At 37.4% G+C, this 16,440-nt stretch overlaps 1 protein-coding gene across 1 annotated transcript in view; it reads right to left on the bottom strand.

Moving 5' to 3' along the window:
• Positions 1–2,147: 2,147 nt before the first annotated feature.
• Positions 2,148–16,440, bottom strand: part of BICC1 (BicC family RNA binding protein 1) — a 112,499-nt gene continuing 98,206 nt past the window's right edge. The window contains exons 14-21 of the mRNA XM_086467047.1: positions 15,583–15,739; positions 14,045–14,210; positions 12,726–12,765; positions 11,579–11,733; positions 9,068–9,224; positions 6,260–6,420; positions 3,874–3,973; positions 2,148–2,278 (exon numbers count right to left, since the gene is read on the bottom strand). Coding sequence (XP_086323173.1) covers positions 2,148–2,278; positions 3,874–3,973; positions 6,260–6,420; positions 9,068–9,224; positions 11,579–11,733; positions 12,726–12,765; positions 14,045–14,210; positions 15,583–15,739 — 1,067 coding nt within the window. The remainder of the gene's footprint in view (positions 2,279–3,873; positions 3,974–6,259; positions 6,421–9,067; positions 9,225–11,578; positions 11,734–12,725; positions 12,766–14,044; positions 14,211–15,582; positions 15,740–16,440) is intronic.

The following is a 16,440-nucleotide window of genomic DNA, read 5'->3' as shown; positions in this document are numbered from 1 at the left end:
ATTTGCAAATATTAGTCTTGCAAATACAAACATTTAAATGACAGCTTCTCTGTAAGCACATAAGTAGTCCATGTGAATGGAACTATCTTCAGGCTTAGAAGTAAGCACAAGTGTAAACAGTTTTAGAATTAGAAGTTGTGGCTTCCACAAGGGTTTCCATGAAGTTGCTCTTGCCCACAGAACACACACAGACACAAATCTCTCATAGACATGTGGATACTGACCTTTGGCATTTGAGCACAGTAACTTTGATGTGAACACTGCGTGTGTACACGATGCAGCTTTATCCATTCCATTTTGTAGTAGTTTTAAAACTAGAGGAAGCTAAGCTAACTGCTACTTGATCGACAGAGGAAGTCATCCAGCTCTACACCATTAAGTAGATATGGCTGAAACGAGTACTGAGCAGTTATTTTTTGCTAACCGCAAGAAGACTTTATATTATTGCTTGATCACTTATGCCCTCAAGTAATAGTTTATTTAAATTCCCTTTGTGTGTGCAAATTTCTCTATACATCATTTTGTATTTTCACCTTAAAAGAAAGAATTATCCCTGGAAAGTGTCAAAACTATTTCTCACCCATTTTTGCATAAAAACCAACTACTGTAAATGTTATCTAATGCCTTCTGTTAAGAGCACTTGAAAGTGGTTTATGTCCATCTCAAAAGGCTGGTACACTGAACATAAATAATACATTACAGTAGAGGTAAATCACAATATTTCTTATGGGAATGCTTTTCAACAAATTAATGCTTGGAAACCCCATATTGCATTACAGGAAGAGGCACTTTATGTATTCCTTCATTGTATCAGAACCCTTCATAAACCCATAACAAGACATCTGTAAAGACAGAGGAATAATATTGCCAAATTATTTGGAGTTTCACAGTATAAGAATGCACTAGTTAGCTCTAGCCACTTAGAATATGGACTCTTTCTGTTGAACATAACTTGTTTCAGAAATAGTTCATCTCCAGAGTTTTAAACGCTTCTGCAGCTGACAATTACAAATCTAGATTGAACAAAACAGATGCTATTACACCTATTTTATGTAGGTCATTTAATTGCTGCATGCATAGTCATGTAAGTAATATGTGTCATTTATTAAATGGCAACAGTGCTGTCTTGTCAAATTAGATTAGTTGTCTGTTTAATCAAACTGACAGCCCAGAGCTCTAGTTTGATGAATGCCTTTCATTCTCTACCATAAAGCTGCAGTAGATCAATTTAATCTGTTACATATTGTAGGTGTACAGAATCTAAAAATAAAAGTCTGATATAAATAAGTGTCCTTTAGTGGCAGGGTACTAAAAATAGCCCTTTGCTTTGAGACAACCATTAAAAACAGTTTTAGCATAACAGGCAGCAGTTAAATATGATGACTGCAAAGGGTTAATATTGCAAGGTCCATTTTGGTCTTTCATTGCTTCCGTTACAGTGAGTGAGTATTATTGCAAGCAGCATTAGACTGCTTCATAAGAGCGTAGATAGGACTGGTCCACTACTAAGTGGCTTGATTTTGGAACCATCTTTTCAGAGAACTACGGGGGAGACAGAGAGAGGGAAAAAACTGCATAAGAACCAGTTTCTAGTACCATTATAGTGAAATGTGACTTAATGCAGGAACACCTGAACAAAAATTTGAGTAGTGCCAATATAAAAAAATTGTTACGGAAATCAAAGAGAAATAAATTTCCACAGGACAAGAAATAAGAACATGTAAAGTGCAGAAAGACCTCAATAATTATTTTAAGCAGTACCAGAAAAATCCATCTTGATAAAAGCAAAATCTATGCTCTCTGGCATCCTAGATCTTCATTCTTCCTTCATTCAACAAAGTAAAAATTCAGTGCATACATTATAGTTATACGTAATAAAATACTAAACAAAGAACCCTATATTATTATTATTATTGCAAATTCTGTCCAATCTACATGAGTAAAATGTAACCCACATTTGGTGTTTTGAAAGAGAACAGACAAAATGTGTTTTCTTTTTTTTTTTTTTTTGGCACAGTATTGTGCAGACAAAACGCTTTGGTCCTTGACACCCAAACTCCCAAAGTGCAGAGGGTGGTGTGCAGTGAAAGCTGTCCACAGGATTGCCATGTCCATCTTTGCAGCTGACTTTGAGCCACAACTTACTGCTACCAGCGACCGCTGACACTAGCAATGTCCGAATGATACTGACGCGGCAGTCTTCCACTAGCTCCACCTTCCAGGAATGATGAACGTATGTTTGACGGGTCAAAGAGCTTTCTTCGGTTTTTATTCAATTCTATAGAAGTCACACACACACACAAAAAGTCTCTCATCAGAAATTAATTCTAATATTTTGATCAAAACCAAAAGCAAAACTTCTATTTAAACAAAAGAATATTTTAGACAGAACAGGACGAAAATGAACTAAGATGAGCGAGTACCTCACAGACAACAGGATAGTAGGAGTGCCAAGTTAAGAGTCATAGAGGCTGCCTGAGATGCAGGCATCTATTTGGTGCAATTCTTACTTGGCACTGATACAATGTGGAGTAGATAATATTTTGCAGTACCGATTTAGATCAAATGGACACGGCTGAAACACTTTAAAAAGGTTCTGTTGTAACACTTGAAAGCTGCAATCTTCCTGAAGGTATGTGTACACAAGATGTATGGCTGCAGCACAACCACACAATGTAAACAGATGACAGAAAAGCTTATCAGCACCTTGATCATTTCTCAATGCACAATTCTTTAAACACAACACTGAAGCAATACTTTAATAAGGACTTTCAGAAAAAAAACGATGCTCACCTCTTATTCAGACATGCACCCTAAGCTTCTATCACCAATTGCCCATCCAAAATGTTTTTCTTTTCCCCACTTTTCTATTCTTGTAAACAAACTCCATGATAGATACAAATCACTGAAAGATTACATAGATTTTCTGACTGCTGTTGAAATAAGTATATTGCATTTTACCCTCTTTATATCACTATTCTAACTTCATAAAAACCATTCACTAATGTCATCAGAAGAAGAAATGCAATGGGGTGAAAAATGATCTAGTGTTACAATGAAGCATCTAAAGAAAGCTCTTCCTCTGACACAGATTCATTGCCTAGACAATGACGACAGAGCATTCCTATGCAATATGAAATCTCATGCTATTTATTACAATAGAAAAAAAATATAGTTAGGCATTACATACTACAACACATTGTAAGAAATTATATTTGGCCTTCATCTTTCTGCATGTAGGGTACAAGACAACCTTTTAATTAAAAGTGGGACGGAAAAATTCCAAATAAGATTCACATGTTTCTTGTTAAACTGATACATTTTGCAGAAACAGCTGGCCTTAGGGAAAACAAACAACAACAAACAAACAAAAACAAACCAAAACAAAAAAAACCCCACACACCACACCCAAAGATTCCGCCCCCCAAACGAGGTAGTTTTTTCCCAGCAGGATGCTTGTTCTGCTAATCAATAAAGTGGAGGACAGGGAACCAAAAGGTTGAAAATGCCAGTTCTGACCAGTACGTAGCGCTGTTCAGAGTCTGCAGAGCCTGTAATCCCAGAGATTGTAGGACCCACCGTTTAGGGGCATAAAACAAAGTTCACAATCTGCTGTGAAATACACTTTCTACCAGGCTCCAACTTTGCAAGGGGACAGAGAACTATGCAAGTGAAACCTTATTCAATAACGTGAAAGCTCTCCAAAGCCTGGCTTTAAGTGTCTTCTGAGGAGAGGCAAGCCAATATGACCTCTATGGACTAGATTCTCATTTTTTAGTCTTTCCAAGATGCTTTGTCAACTATAAACACAGAACTCAAGTGAGACGAATACAAACAATACTTGAAATCAACAAATGATAATCTGTTATTTACCTGAGATGGCAAGGAGCATTTTTCTTCTGGCACCAAAAGTGGTAATTCCTAACTCTTTCAAATCTTGATCAGTAAGAGTAAGGAATGTCTGCAGATCAATCTAGAGTAAAAAGAAATAGGAAAATTATGCAAATCAAGTCTTTCCCCAAAAGTATTAAGTCTCAGTGTGTTTTGGAATAGCCTCACTTTTTTTTTTGTCCTAATGCATTTTACATTTACTCTGCCAACCTATTTGCACGTAAACAGCAGTCATTGCTTTCCAATGGCTTCTTCACACAGTTCCTCAATTTGCTACTCTGTATTTATGAAAGAAACTAAAAAGCAAGTAGTTTTTGAACAGCACAGAAGATCAATTAATCTTACTTATTTGTGACTCTTGAGATTTTGACTACTTACAAGAATTGCTACAACGTACTTGGGAACAGCCAGGTATACATGTCTGCAGCTATGGCAGGTTGTTCAGATTATAGCAGGTTAGCAGAGGATGATTGCTCAACTACTAGGGATCCATTTGAGTCAAAGCACTGAGTACTTCATAACATTCCAAAGTGTGTGCAACCATGCTGTTTGTGGGGTTTTTTGCTCCCAACACAATTCACAGAAACACAGTGGAAAATTGTTTAGTTTTCACTCTGGCCAAACTACTTGGCTCATCTCACACCTAATCAGCAGCTCTTGAGGTAAGAAAAAACAAAATACACCCCCTACTCCCTTGTCAAACAAAAGCCATCTTTACTGTTAGAAAACAGAGCCATCTCTCCTTTTCAGGAGAGTGGCTAAGATAATTGGAAAGGGTTAATGATTAGATATAGGTATTATGGAACACACAGAGGAGTACAGAGGAGATAAACCTGAGGAACTGTACACAGAATTAATTGAGGCACAGCTCAATTTATACATTCAGATTGAGGACTGACCTTGCCACTTTCAGACTGACTGCAGGCAAACTCATGCTGGTGTCTATCCCACACCTGCCAGTGCTTTGTATTGCAAAGTTCATTATCTCAGGTGCAGTTCCTAAGCACAGGAATTAAATTCCCCCACAGCACTTAAGCAGCACAATTAGAGAGAGACAAGAAATGCTGGCAGGAAACACACCAGATCCAGCTGCCACCGGGCTGAGACAGCAGCAATACACTTCAGGGGACTCCAGAAGATTCTGTGAGTGCGCACACATGAGTGACTTAACGCACAGGAGAAGGAAAAAATTTGCCTTGTATCTACCCTTGGAATAGCGTAGCACACACCTGAACGCGACCCTGGTATGTGCAGTTCTCCTCTCCTGGGAGCAAATCTGAAGCCAAATATTGGCACACCAGAGCAACTCATGCAACATGAATGGAAGGTACTCTTGGAGTTTGTTCTTCATGAACATATGCACAGTTCTCTTAATGACAGGTCAACCTGTACAAAACCCCACTTTGCGTGGTCCATTAGGAGAAAACACGCAAATGCATACCTGAGACCAGTAACTGGCATGGACGTCACTGCTGATAAAGATGCAGAGCGGACAGATGGGTCCAGAACACAAAAAGATGCCAAATCCAACTGTGGTCCTTCCCCTGTACCACATGAGATACTGACACAACCCACACAGACATCTGGTTTGCTCCCTAGCACACCCAATTCCAGCTGTGTGACCCATACAGCTTCCCTCATACAACAACAGTGCTTTCAGGACAAGCTCAGGGGCTCTATGTCTAAGCCAGTAAGTCCTGCAGCTGGGCTCACGGTACTTTTATGACATGGTTAAATCTGTCACCAGAATAAACTATCTGCAGATAACCAAGTTGACTCCACCTATATAATATTCTACCGATATGAAACACTACCACTTGGACAAAACTGAGATTAGTTGGTGCGGAGATGGAAAGCTCAGAGATGACTGTCTGTTATCTCCCTGCTGGGCATGGATCAAAGCAAGTCAACTGGCACACAGGGGAAGAGGTGAGGGATGAATATATGTGACCCCAGCATCACCTGAGACATGACGTTACTACTGAAGGCACACTGGATTTCTATAACCTACACATGAAGCTGACCAAAAGGTATTAAATTCTAGTTTGCATCCTAGTTTACAAGTAGGAGCCAAGGTTTAAACTTCCTTGAATAAAAAAACAACCAAACCCTAGTTTAATTCTTTGTTCAGTATAAATCAAAGGTGCGGGACAAAACATTACAGAACAGAAGGTGCAGGACAGAACAGTAGTTCCAGATAGCCCGGGCTGGCTATCTGGAAATTGGAAGACGTATGATATAGCTTTGAAAGAACAGCTCATGAAATCCTGTCACAAAGTGAGACTCAGTAGCTTTGGTCAAGAGACTAAACAACTACTGATGGAAAACATCCCACAAACACAAAGGTGTCTTTCAAAGGAACACTAACCTCTTGCTGTTGGAATATGTCTATGTATTTGCCCAAACCAAGCTTGCTGAACAGCTCAGGCAGATCAGATCCCTTAAACAAACTGTTCAGGTTACATCCATTGCTTCCTGTCAGCGAGGAAATGCAGTCCATGTAATTACTGCTACTGAGATAGTGTTCAGCTGAAAGGGAAGAAGTGCGTGTTTTAGTCACCACAGAAATGCACAATTTTGTCATATCAACATTGCATTCAATTAGATCATTAAATTACCAAAATATTTAAATCTGGCTATTAAACAAAAAAACGCGCCTCAATGGTCTGAAGGAATGAACAGCATAAAGCAAATTTTTTGTTAATTAAGTTTCTGTATTTGTTTTCTATAGAAAGATATTTGGTTAAATCTTTTAAGCAATACTATCACATTATGTGATCTGTCACATAGATATAAGTCAGGAACTCATACAGGGGAAAGAGCTGCAAGGCCCTGTTGCCTTTCTTCCTCTTTTGTCCAGTGTGTATTTTGGAAAACTCCATTGCACACAAATGCAACCAGCCCTTTTTTGGTCTGGATGGGGAGAAAGCAATACTGGAGCAATTCCTGGTAAAAGGAACTACATAGTAGCCACGTGATTTGGCTATTATTTTACTACAATACAGACAAATAATAAATGCAACAGTTTCATAAAAAATGAAAACTGGAAATATAGGACAAGCTCAGAGGCTCTATGTCTAAGCCAGTAAGTCTTGCAGCTGGGCTCACTGTACTTTTGTGACACAGCTAAATCTGTCACCAGAACACAATTTTAAATTACATTCCTAGAAATTGTAACTGTAAGAAAAGTTTCCAGGGTGAGGTTCTTAAAAAACCAAGAAAACTGATTTAGCAGTGCAATCCCTTTCCTCTGTGTGTGCACACTGATGGTATGTAATCACATAGTTCATAATTATTTTTCCTTATGGTGCCTAAGAAAAGGATAGCTCCCAGGGAGTGCTTCAGACACTTTTTTTTGTAAACGAGGCCACTGAGAGTGCTCCCTCCCTTATTACAGGCACAGGGAAGAATAACAGTGAATGAACGAGAGGCTCACAGGAAGTAAAGGATACTTTCCCAGGTGAGTGGGGAAATGAAGATTGTCCCAGAGACTTCTGCTATGGCCTCCACCGTAGAATGCCAATAGGATGTGAAAACCACCATTTTTCATAACTGCTATGCTACATTTCTTATCTTCTGGGCATGAACTAGTCAGAAGCATTTGAGATCAGTTACAGAATTTGAAGAACTTCTATCAACCTCAGCTCCATTTTGGAAAGAGTTTTAAAATGGTCAATGTTGAAAATGTGAACATTAAGTTTGACAAATAAAGCAATAACTAAGTTTGTTTTTTGTTTGTTTGGTTTTTTTTTTTTTTTTAAGACTTTAAAAGGTGATGTCTCAAATTCTTCACTATCAGAGGAAGATAACACCAAAAATACCCAAACAGAAATTCATGATCCTAGACTCAGGGCAGATGATGCAAGGTCATGTATTGAAAACTGAATACTAAGAAATATTTCTTACTGGTGCAGCCAGAAAGCATAGTCTTAAGAACAAAGAAGAAATTCAACACTACTATGCAATTGGGTCAATGTAGACTTATATTTTATTAATCTGGCACCTATACATTAGGGCTAATACATTTCTCCAGCCAACTCATAGCTACTTTTCATCCCTTCTCCACATATTTCATTCTCTGGTAAAGCTACAGGTGCTGTAGAACAGTTTCCCCCACAGTCAATGTATTTGAGTTTCTAATTTTCTTCTAATGCATATGTAAAAGAACATTTTAAATGCTCATTTATTTTGATTAATCTAGAGCTTCCATTTTTGTCCAATTAACTTGGAAACATCAATGGCTTGATTTCAAAGACAAGTTTTTCTTCTCTCTTGTTCTGTGAGTACTTAAGAGTATGGTATGCAGCAATTCACAGCTGAACTAACAAGTTTTTTAAAACAATGAATAGTTACAAGTATACCAACCATGACTATTTGCTCTAACTTTTAGATGTCCAACCTTTATTATGTGTGTACTTTGCAGTCAACCTGGGATTTAGGTTTTACTCAACTTTAAGAAAAACGCAACAAAAAAAGTAAAACCAGCCACAGCAGCTATTTCCGCATAATGCAGTTATAGTTAGTATGGACCAGTATTGTCTACCTCTATTCTTCACTCTTTCAGAAAAGGCATATATTAAGTTATTAAAAAAGCAAAATTAATTTTCAAATACCTCAATTAAAGTAGAATTTTAATTGGTAAGTTTCAAATTTTGTTTAAAAAGTAATTACAAAATTTATAGCCTGTATCCACAGAAATCAGTTTTTAAAGTCATGTGCTAGGCCATGCCAAATATATGGACAGTCATCTTTTACCACCATACAGAGAATCATGCTTTAAAACTCACACCAGCACAGATTACGATTTTTCCATCAGTCAAATAGCCCAATAAAGATCTGGTTGTTTTATTGACAACAGAGCAGAAGGATGGTAGTCTAAAAATAAGCTTTTAATATAGGTCTGTTTTCACTACACCTCACAAAACCCCTTCCAAGACAGCAAAGAGCTTTCAGCAAGAATGTCTTGCATTTAAAGAACTTCCTTAGCTTTCCTTTTGGACCATTATTTGTACATCATGTTATACAATCTTGCACATACCTTCACTTTTCAAACTGTAAAAAAGTTTACAGGATTTGGTAATTTAAATCCCTAGTGAAGTCAGGAAACATTTATATTAAATATTCATTGGTATCAACATATTTATTTTTTTTAATCAGATATTAAGAAATTATTAACCTGATTTATTTTGTTTCCGTTTTGGACTGCCAATTGAGGAGACAAATTCATTATGAGCTGTAGGTCCAAGCCCATTATGGTCTCTCCAGTTATCAGATTCACTGCCACTTCCTAGGTGCTCCCGACTGTTGGACCGTGAGAGAGACATCGATGAACCCTGCAAATCATAAAAAGGAAATTTGGGTAGAAAACAGAAGTTTCATTGTGACTCAGATGTTTCCTTTGAAGCAGCTCAGTTAAAAAACCCCCAAGCTTTTAATCCTTGCAAACATTCTTTTGGCAGTTGATCAATAGTCAAATAATCGCAAACCAGAAACAAAGCCAGCAGGTGTGCTTAAAACATACAGAGTTTACAGATTTTAAGCAGAAGTTATTTAAAGACCATGCTTCAAAATAAGTTGCTCAGTATTTCCAAGTTTGCTTCCAAAACATTCCATGGTATCAAATTCCCACACAAATTCTAGACAAAGCAGTCTGTCCGCTACATCCCTTCAAAGGGAAAAGAACATTAACAGAACATCTATCTGAAGATAAGTGGATCAAGTACACAATACTTTACAACGACATTGTACACAATACATCAACAGCAACCATTCTGCAATGGTTCGTGGATTTGCAGATTCTTTTGTTTTTAAAAACAGATTTTCATATTCCTGTAAAGTACTAATTATCAACTCTCATCACTGTGTGTCAGAACATTCCAAACCAAGGCAACAGTATTCCCCGAAAGCAGCAGTTAAGTATGGAACTGGGTGGGGATGTACCCCCCAAAAAGATAGACATTATTGACACCACACACTTAGATGAACTAAAAATTGTAGAACCAAATGAACAATTTAATTCTATCCACTTGCATCAAATTCCAATTGAAAAGTGTAACTTAGGCAGCAGCAATCTCTTTTACTATTCAGGAAAATTGACACTACTGAAGAAAAAAGGCAAAAGCTCCTTTCCATTGGCAAAATCAGGAAGGTGTGGGCTATGGCTGGTATGATTCAACAAATTAAGAAAAGCAGGAATTGACTATAAGCCTTATGGAAGAGCAAGAAGAGACAGGGCCTCTACATTATGTTAGATCATAGCGATGGATAAGAGTTGTGAAGTAAAAAGATGTCACCCAATGTTTCTGGAAAACAGAATGCACAGTAAAATATCATAGTGAAGATGAAATATGTTTGGTAAGCTCATTTTACAAATTAACTTCCCAGATTAGACTATAACACCAATACTAAATCTGTTTGAAGACTTTAGCACATGACTCTCAAATGGGTATGTATAATGGAAGAAGTGTGGCTGTACTGCCTCTAATACAAATTATGTTGAAGGCTACTAAACAGAAGGAGGATACAAGGAAACCAAGATTTTTAGCTTCCCCAGATGTTTCCACAATAGCTCATACTGAACAATGGAAACTGCAGTCCTAACATGCTATCATTTCACTGGAGAGCGCTAAGCCTGTGGTTTGCACATGGGCAGACTCTGAGTGACTAAGTGCTCTTGCTTAGAATGACATGCCTGCTTAGAGACATTTAGCAGGTGCTTCATGGTCTGGAGGAGAACCCCATCCTAGCTCAATTAGTATAGAAAAGTGTGTAAAAAGAAAAGTCACAGATTTTGGTTGTAGCTTTTTCTCACCCCCTAGTTACTACTGTAAGCTCATTACGTGCATCCAAACTTATTACATGTAGTTGAATGATGCATAAAGTGGGGAACACCAAGGCACCTTTTTCCATGGTTGAGCATTTCTTTTGCATTAAAAAATCGATATATCCTAGAGAAAACCTGTATGAAGTCCCAGTTCTGAAGAGACATACCATTTATGCTTTATATAAGTAAGACCGAAATAAAGAAAAAGGTGTCTATGGAAGTTGGGAAAGATTACAGTAAAGAATCACACTAAAAGCAACTTCAGAACACTTTTCAAAAGAAAAACAAATTCCCTGCAAGATTCCCATGGTGGGACTCTGAAGGGACTTGTTGTGGCAGCCTTCTCCCTGGGAAATTTCTGGGTCCGGTGAATACTGCAAATAGAAAAAGCTCCTCCAGTTCTACAGCTTTGTCAACAGAAGGTAAGATGAGCTGTAGCTATTTCTTCTTCTAACATTCTGCTCCACCATGCAGTGATTCACATTGTATAGTTTATCTGTTATGTACACATTGTTTTAATTAGTTTACAAAATTTCTTCCACTTGTCTACAACTGTGGAGACATTTGGTCCCCTAAGTTGTTATAAGTTTCTTTAAACAAATACATTTTCAAGAACAAATTTCTATAAAGCTAGAGTAAGATTTATAAAGTGGATATAATTTTTTGTGTTAAACGAAATGTATTCCATATGCCTTAATGTTTACCTAAGAAACATTTTTCACCATAAAAATATTTAGAAGATGAAACCTACCAAAAAATCTTATCTGTACGACTTCTGTTTACAAACAAGTTAGACATTTCTCAAGAGAAACAACTGTATCATTCACTAGAAATAAACTTCCATTACAGTATAGCTTTTTATACCTCGTATGTAGTTGTCATAGATGGCTTGTACGACACATGATTTGCTCTTCTTAGTTCCTTAATAGTTTCCGCAGGCATAGACTTAGAGAACCCCAAACCACTCCATGTATTTGTTGGAGTTCTCACTTCCGTTACAACTGGCTTCTTTAACATAGCTGAAAAAATACAGAGAAAAATTAGTAAATCTCAGTCTTAGTAAAGGTTGTGAGATGATAATCCTGAAGTCAGGCACGCTAACTGACTTCAACCCACCAAACAATAAATTCTAAACACCTTTGATTGCTACACAGCTTGAATGCTACCCTTTAAGACAATTTATTCTGTCAGAAGACAGTTAAACCCATAGGGCTGCAGGAAAGCCAAAGGAGTTCCTGGTTTTCTTCTGGTGTGGGGGTATTTGGTTCAGTTTTAAACAGGGCCAAAGATATGGTGAAGTCCCTTATCAATTTTGTAACTTAATTTTTCCCTGAAATAAGAAGCAACTTCGCCAACATGACAAATATCTTACAAGTTTAATTTGCATTCAATAAAACGAAGTGTTACAGCTATGAGGTCTCTGAAAACAATGGGATTGTTTGCATATGGACATACTCACACAGAAAGCAACACATCTGCAAGTTGTTTATATTGTATTTTATACTATGTTGGTATTCAGAAATTTTTGGAGCATGAAAACCAATATACAAATGTTTTACTATCAGCTTTAGATTCGATTTAAAACCAAATCTAAAGAGAAGCCTTAAAGGGGGCCTACAGGAAAGGTAGAGGGGGACTCTATCCGGGAGTGTAGTGACAGGACAGGGTAGCGGTCTCAAACTGAAAGAGGGGAGATTGAGGTTAGATATTAGGAAGAAGTTCTTTACTGTGAAGGTGGTGAGGCACTGGAAGAGGTTGCCCAGAGAAGCTGTGGCTGCCCCCTCCCTGGGAGTGTTCAAGGCCAGGTTGGATGGGGCTTTGAGCAGCCTGATCCAGTGGGAAGTGTCCCTTCCTATGGCAGGGGGGCGGAACTTGGTGATCTTTAAGGTCCCTTCCAACCCAAACCATTCTATGATTCTATAATTCCATGAAATTACAAAACTGAAACTTCAGAAAATTCTTTCAGCTGTGTACTAACAAACTTCTCAGAAGTCACTGTTTATCCACATACCTTTGGTTGCTAGTAGCTTCTTCTGTTCATAGTCAAATGCCTAAAAATTAAACATGCAGAAGACAGCTCAATTGCCATTCTAACTAAATGTCATTTCAGTACTCAGCTCTTTGTAAAAACAAAGGCTTTGAAAGTGGCCAGTGAATACAGCTAGGAGAAACTTGAAGTACTGCACAGTAATTTGACTGTAATCCAGTTAGAGCCTTAGTTGTTGACTCAAAGACAGATTACAAAGACTTTAAATAACTATGTGATACCCATTTGAGTGAGGCTGCAGAAGTATTTACAAACCGTTTCGGTAGAATTTTTCTGTACTAAAACATTTTTCAAGCAGAGTTTCTGTTCATTAACCATCTGTTCTTAGCAGTTCAAACATTCTTCAACAGTACAAAAAAGGTAAGATGTATCTTTGACAACAAGTCGAGGCACCACAGTTATTTTTAATAATCTTGCAACTTTAGTTCTTCTCCATGCACTCATCTTCCCAAAGGGAAAGAACTTAAGTTTTGAGAGAATTAAAAAAAAAAACCAAACCTCTTGTATTTGCATTACCCATGACAATGGAAGATCTGAAGTTTAAATACCTCTGGTTAAATAAGTTACACTGTTTTCAATTACAGATTAGCAAGTCTAAACACACACAAACCAACAGAAATGTAGGGCTGCAAAACACTAACCTTAATCTTGTTCCACTACTCCATGCAGTCTAGTTATGCCCACACACTGATACATCTATACTGAAAATACTGTTACTACTGCTTGACAAACAGTCAGAGGGGTGTCTCTCCCTCTGTGGGGAGATCTGCAGTAACTTGGAAGTAGTTTATAGTATAGTAGTAAGCTGTAGTGAACCAAGCAGGAACAGCACAAGAAAAAAAAGACTATATGTACAGATCCATATTTGTAAAGCAAAACCAGTGTAGTTACTCCAGTAAATCCCCCTGTATACAAATCCGAAGCTATAGAAAAAAATTTGTGTTGACACTGCTTATAAAATTTGTAAAATGTCTCTTGTACGTATAATTCTCTCTTCTCATAGCAACAATATAAGATTTCTTTTACACACAAGTGATGCTTGCATAGCCTAATATAGCCATCCAATTTATTCTGTACTTAAATTCAACAGAAGCATAAGGGCTTTTTAGTTGACAATCCCCTCTTCAGTTGAAAGAGTTAACGACTTTGCTCGGAAATGCTTTTACTGAAACAGTATGGCAAGTCAGTCTTCTAGTCAACAGCCACCTTTGCATTCTGTGCTAATTTCACTTTGAAATTAATCATGTTTTGCACTAGATTTGGGTTTATTCAGGGAAACGTACCTGCATATTTACATATGAAGGCTGTGGAGCTAGACGTGCTCTTTCAGAGTTCTGCTGGGCAGCTGCTGCTCGCTCTGCTGCCCGTTCACTTCCAGGAGCCTTTTTATCAGCCACAGGACTTTCACTAGCACTTAACTCTGCATCTGAGAGCAGTCTCTCTGTGGTACTGCAGGAGCAAAGTCAGTATTAACTCCAGTCATCTTTTTCACAAGCAGCGAACATTCAATGCAATTTTGATAATTGAGCTTCACCCTGAAAAGTCTGGCAGCAAAACTCAAGAAATACCAGTACACAAACATCTCAACATCTTTAGCAATATTTGCGAAGTCACAGCTTTCCTTTATCTGTCTTTCTGTCAGTGAAACAAAGCACGTATTGCTGCTTCCTGTATGACCAAGTACAAGGCATAGCTTATCTCTTGACAGAGATTTGAGCCGTCTGGTATCTGGAATTACCACACGCAATCCCTATACAGGGTGACTTCATACCAATTCAGCCTCGCTCAGGCCAGCAATTCAGCAGTTCTAACAGATCCATAGTAGTAGGATAAAGAGAGATGCATAACGGGGACTAAAAAAGTTAACCTGGGTCCTACTTGCTTTTAAAGCTTTAACAATTGAAGTCCTACATGCCGAAGCACTTCTTAGTGTAACCTTCTCTTTCTAAAAATCAGCCACATTTTATGCCTACTCTAGACAGAATATAAACTCTTACTTCAAAGTAAAGTGGTCCTGTATTAGATGCTGTAGGCTATCCCAGAAAAATGCCCTAAGGAAACTGTAAGCACTATATCCTCAACAAGAAGAACAAGACACACAAACAACTGAGTGGTTAGCAGGAATCCTTGGATTTCTAAACTATGAGAGCAGAATTAATGAAATACATATCATAGCTCTAACAGTGTGAATAAATGTGGTAAGAGAAAGTATGTACCTCAGAAGAGTGATAATAAACAGTTCCCAAAAAGAATAGTGAAAACACTACATGAGTGGATTGCACAAAACATTGCATTAAGCACAAAACCTGTGTTGCCACAAGATATTATGACTCAAAATAGCCTTTCCCACCACTGGCTCATTAAAAGACAGAGTCAAACAAACAAACAAAATAATTATTTGAGAACATGCTGTTATGCCCTAAATATCATTTTTCTAAGAAGAAAGCAGCCTCAAGTACACACAAAAGGAAAAAGGCTGTCAGTTAGGAATTATTAAAGCAATCAAGAAAAAAAAAAAAGGGAAGTGCAAAAATATATCCTTCAGAAATAGGTAATGAAAGTTCCTCCAAAAAAAATCCCTGCTCTTTTGTGGGAAAGGCATTTATTTTTTTCAAACTGAAGAAAAATTCTTAAGATGTACAGAAAGAACATTTAAAGTTTGCAATTATCAGACAAACTGGTGGCTATATTAATGCTCAATGTAATTAAAAATCAAGCCCAATTTAAATCAGTTCTTTGAGTATCTTATGACTTACAAAAGAAATGAAGTGGTTTTGTATGGCAGAAGTTCCATTCATCTATATTTGTATATTTAACTTACTGTAAGTGGGAGTTTTTGGTGCCGTGCAGCAATTCAACCGTTTGTCTCTTAGCACAGGCCTGCTTGGAAGAGCTCATCATCTGCTTCAGATCACTGGTGTTTGCTGAATGGGACGGACTTCTAGGCATGCCCACTTCTACAAAAGCATCATTGCAACCTACCAATAACAGAATAGTTAAACAAAAACTCTTATGTTCCAGTGAACTTACTGAAAGAATGACAGCTATAGAACAAATCCTACTGTTCCTACTTACAGAACTGTTGCAGTCTTCAGGGATAACAACTTGGTCAAGCTTAAGAAATCAGAAATTTAAGTTCGAATGCACAAAAATGTGTCAGTATTCACATATACAGTAGGCACACCAAATGCTTTCTTTTAAAAAATTATTTTAAGTAATATTAGTTAATATTAAATTTGAAGACTGACAATCAGAAGAGACTGAGTATTTAAAACAAATAATTTATATCCAGTTTTAATAAACCTTGCCAGGTGCTCAGATAACTTTTACTGGAATAAAAGCTCCACACTTAATGTTCAAATATCTTTAGAATGTGTTTTTACAAATACTTATCACCTTAATTGAGTAATGTACCTTTTATTCAAATCAGCATTTCAAATGACCACAACCCTTAATAAAAGAGCATCTCCTTGTTGATCAGTATTTGCAAGGGAAACAAGGCCTTTACAGGTATTTGCTCAAGTCTGAAGTTGAACTGGCTTTCCCTGCCTCCAAGAATGATGGGAACAGTTCATTAGTTCCTTTAGCTTAAAGGCAGCATAACTGAAATGGTGTTATAAAACAGGCAATTTCTGTTTGCCGGTGTCATCTACGTTTGATCTACACAATTTTCTGCAAT

This window comes from Leptosomus discolor, chromosome 6, assembly GCF_034619465.1.
Source record: "Leptosomus discolor isolate bLepDis1 chromosome 6, bLepDis1.hap2, whole genome shotgun sequence".
Classification (NCBI taxonomy): domain Eukaryota; kingdom Metazoa; phylum Chordata; class Aves; order Leptosomiformes; family Leptosomidae; genus Leptosomus; species Leptosomus discolor.
This window is presented reverse-complemented; position numbering and strand designations above follow the sequence as displayed.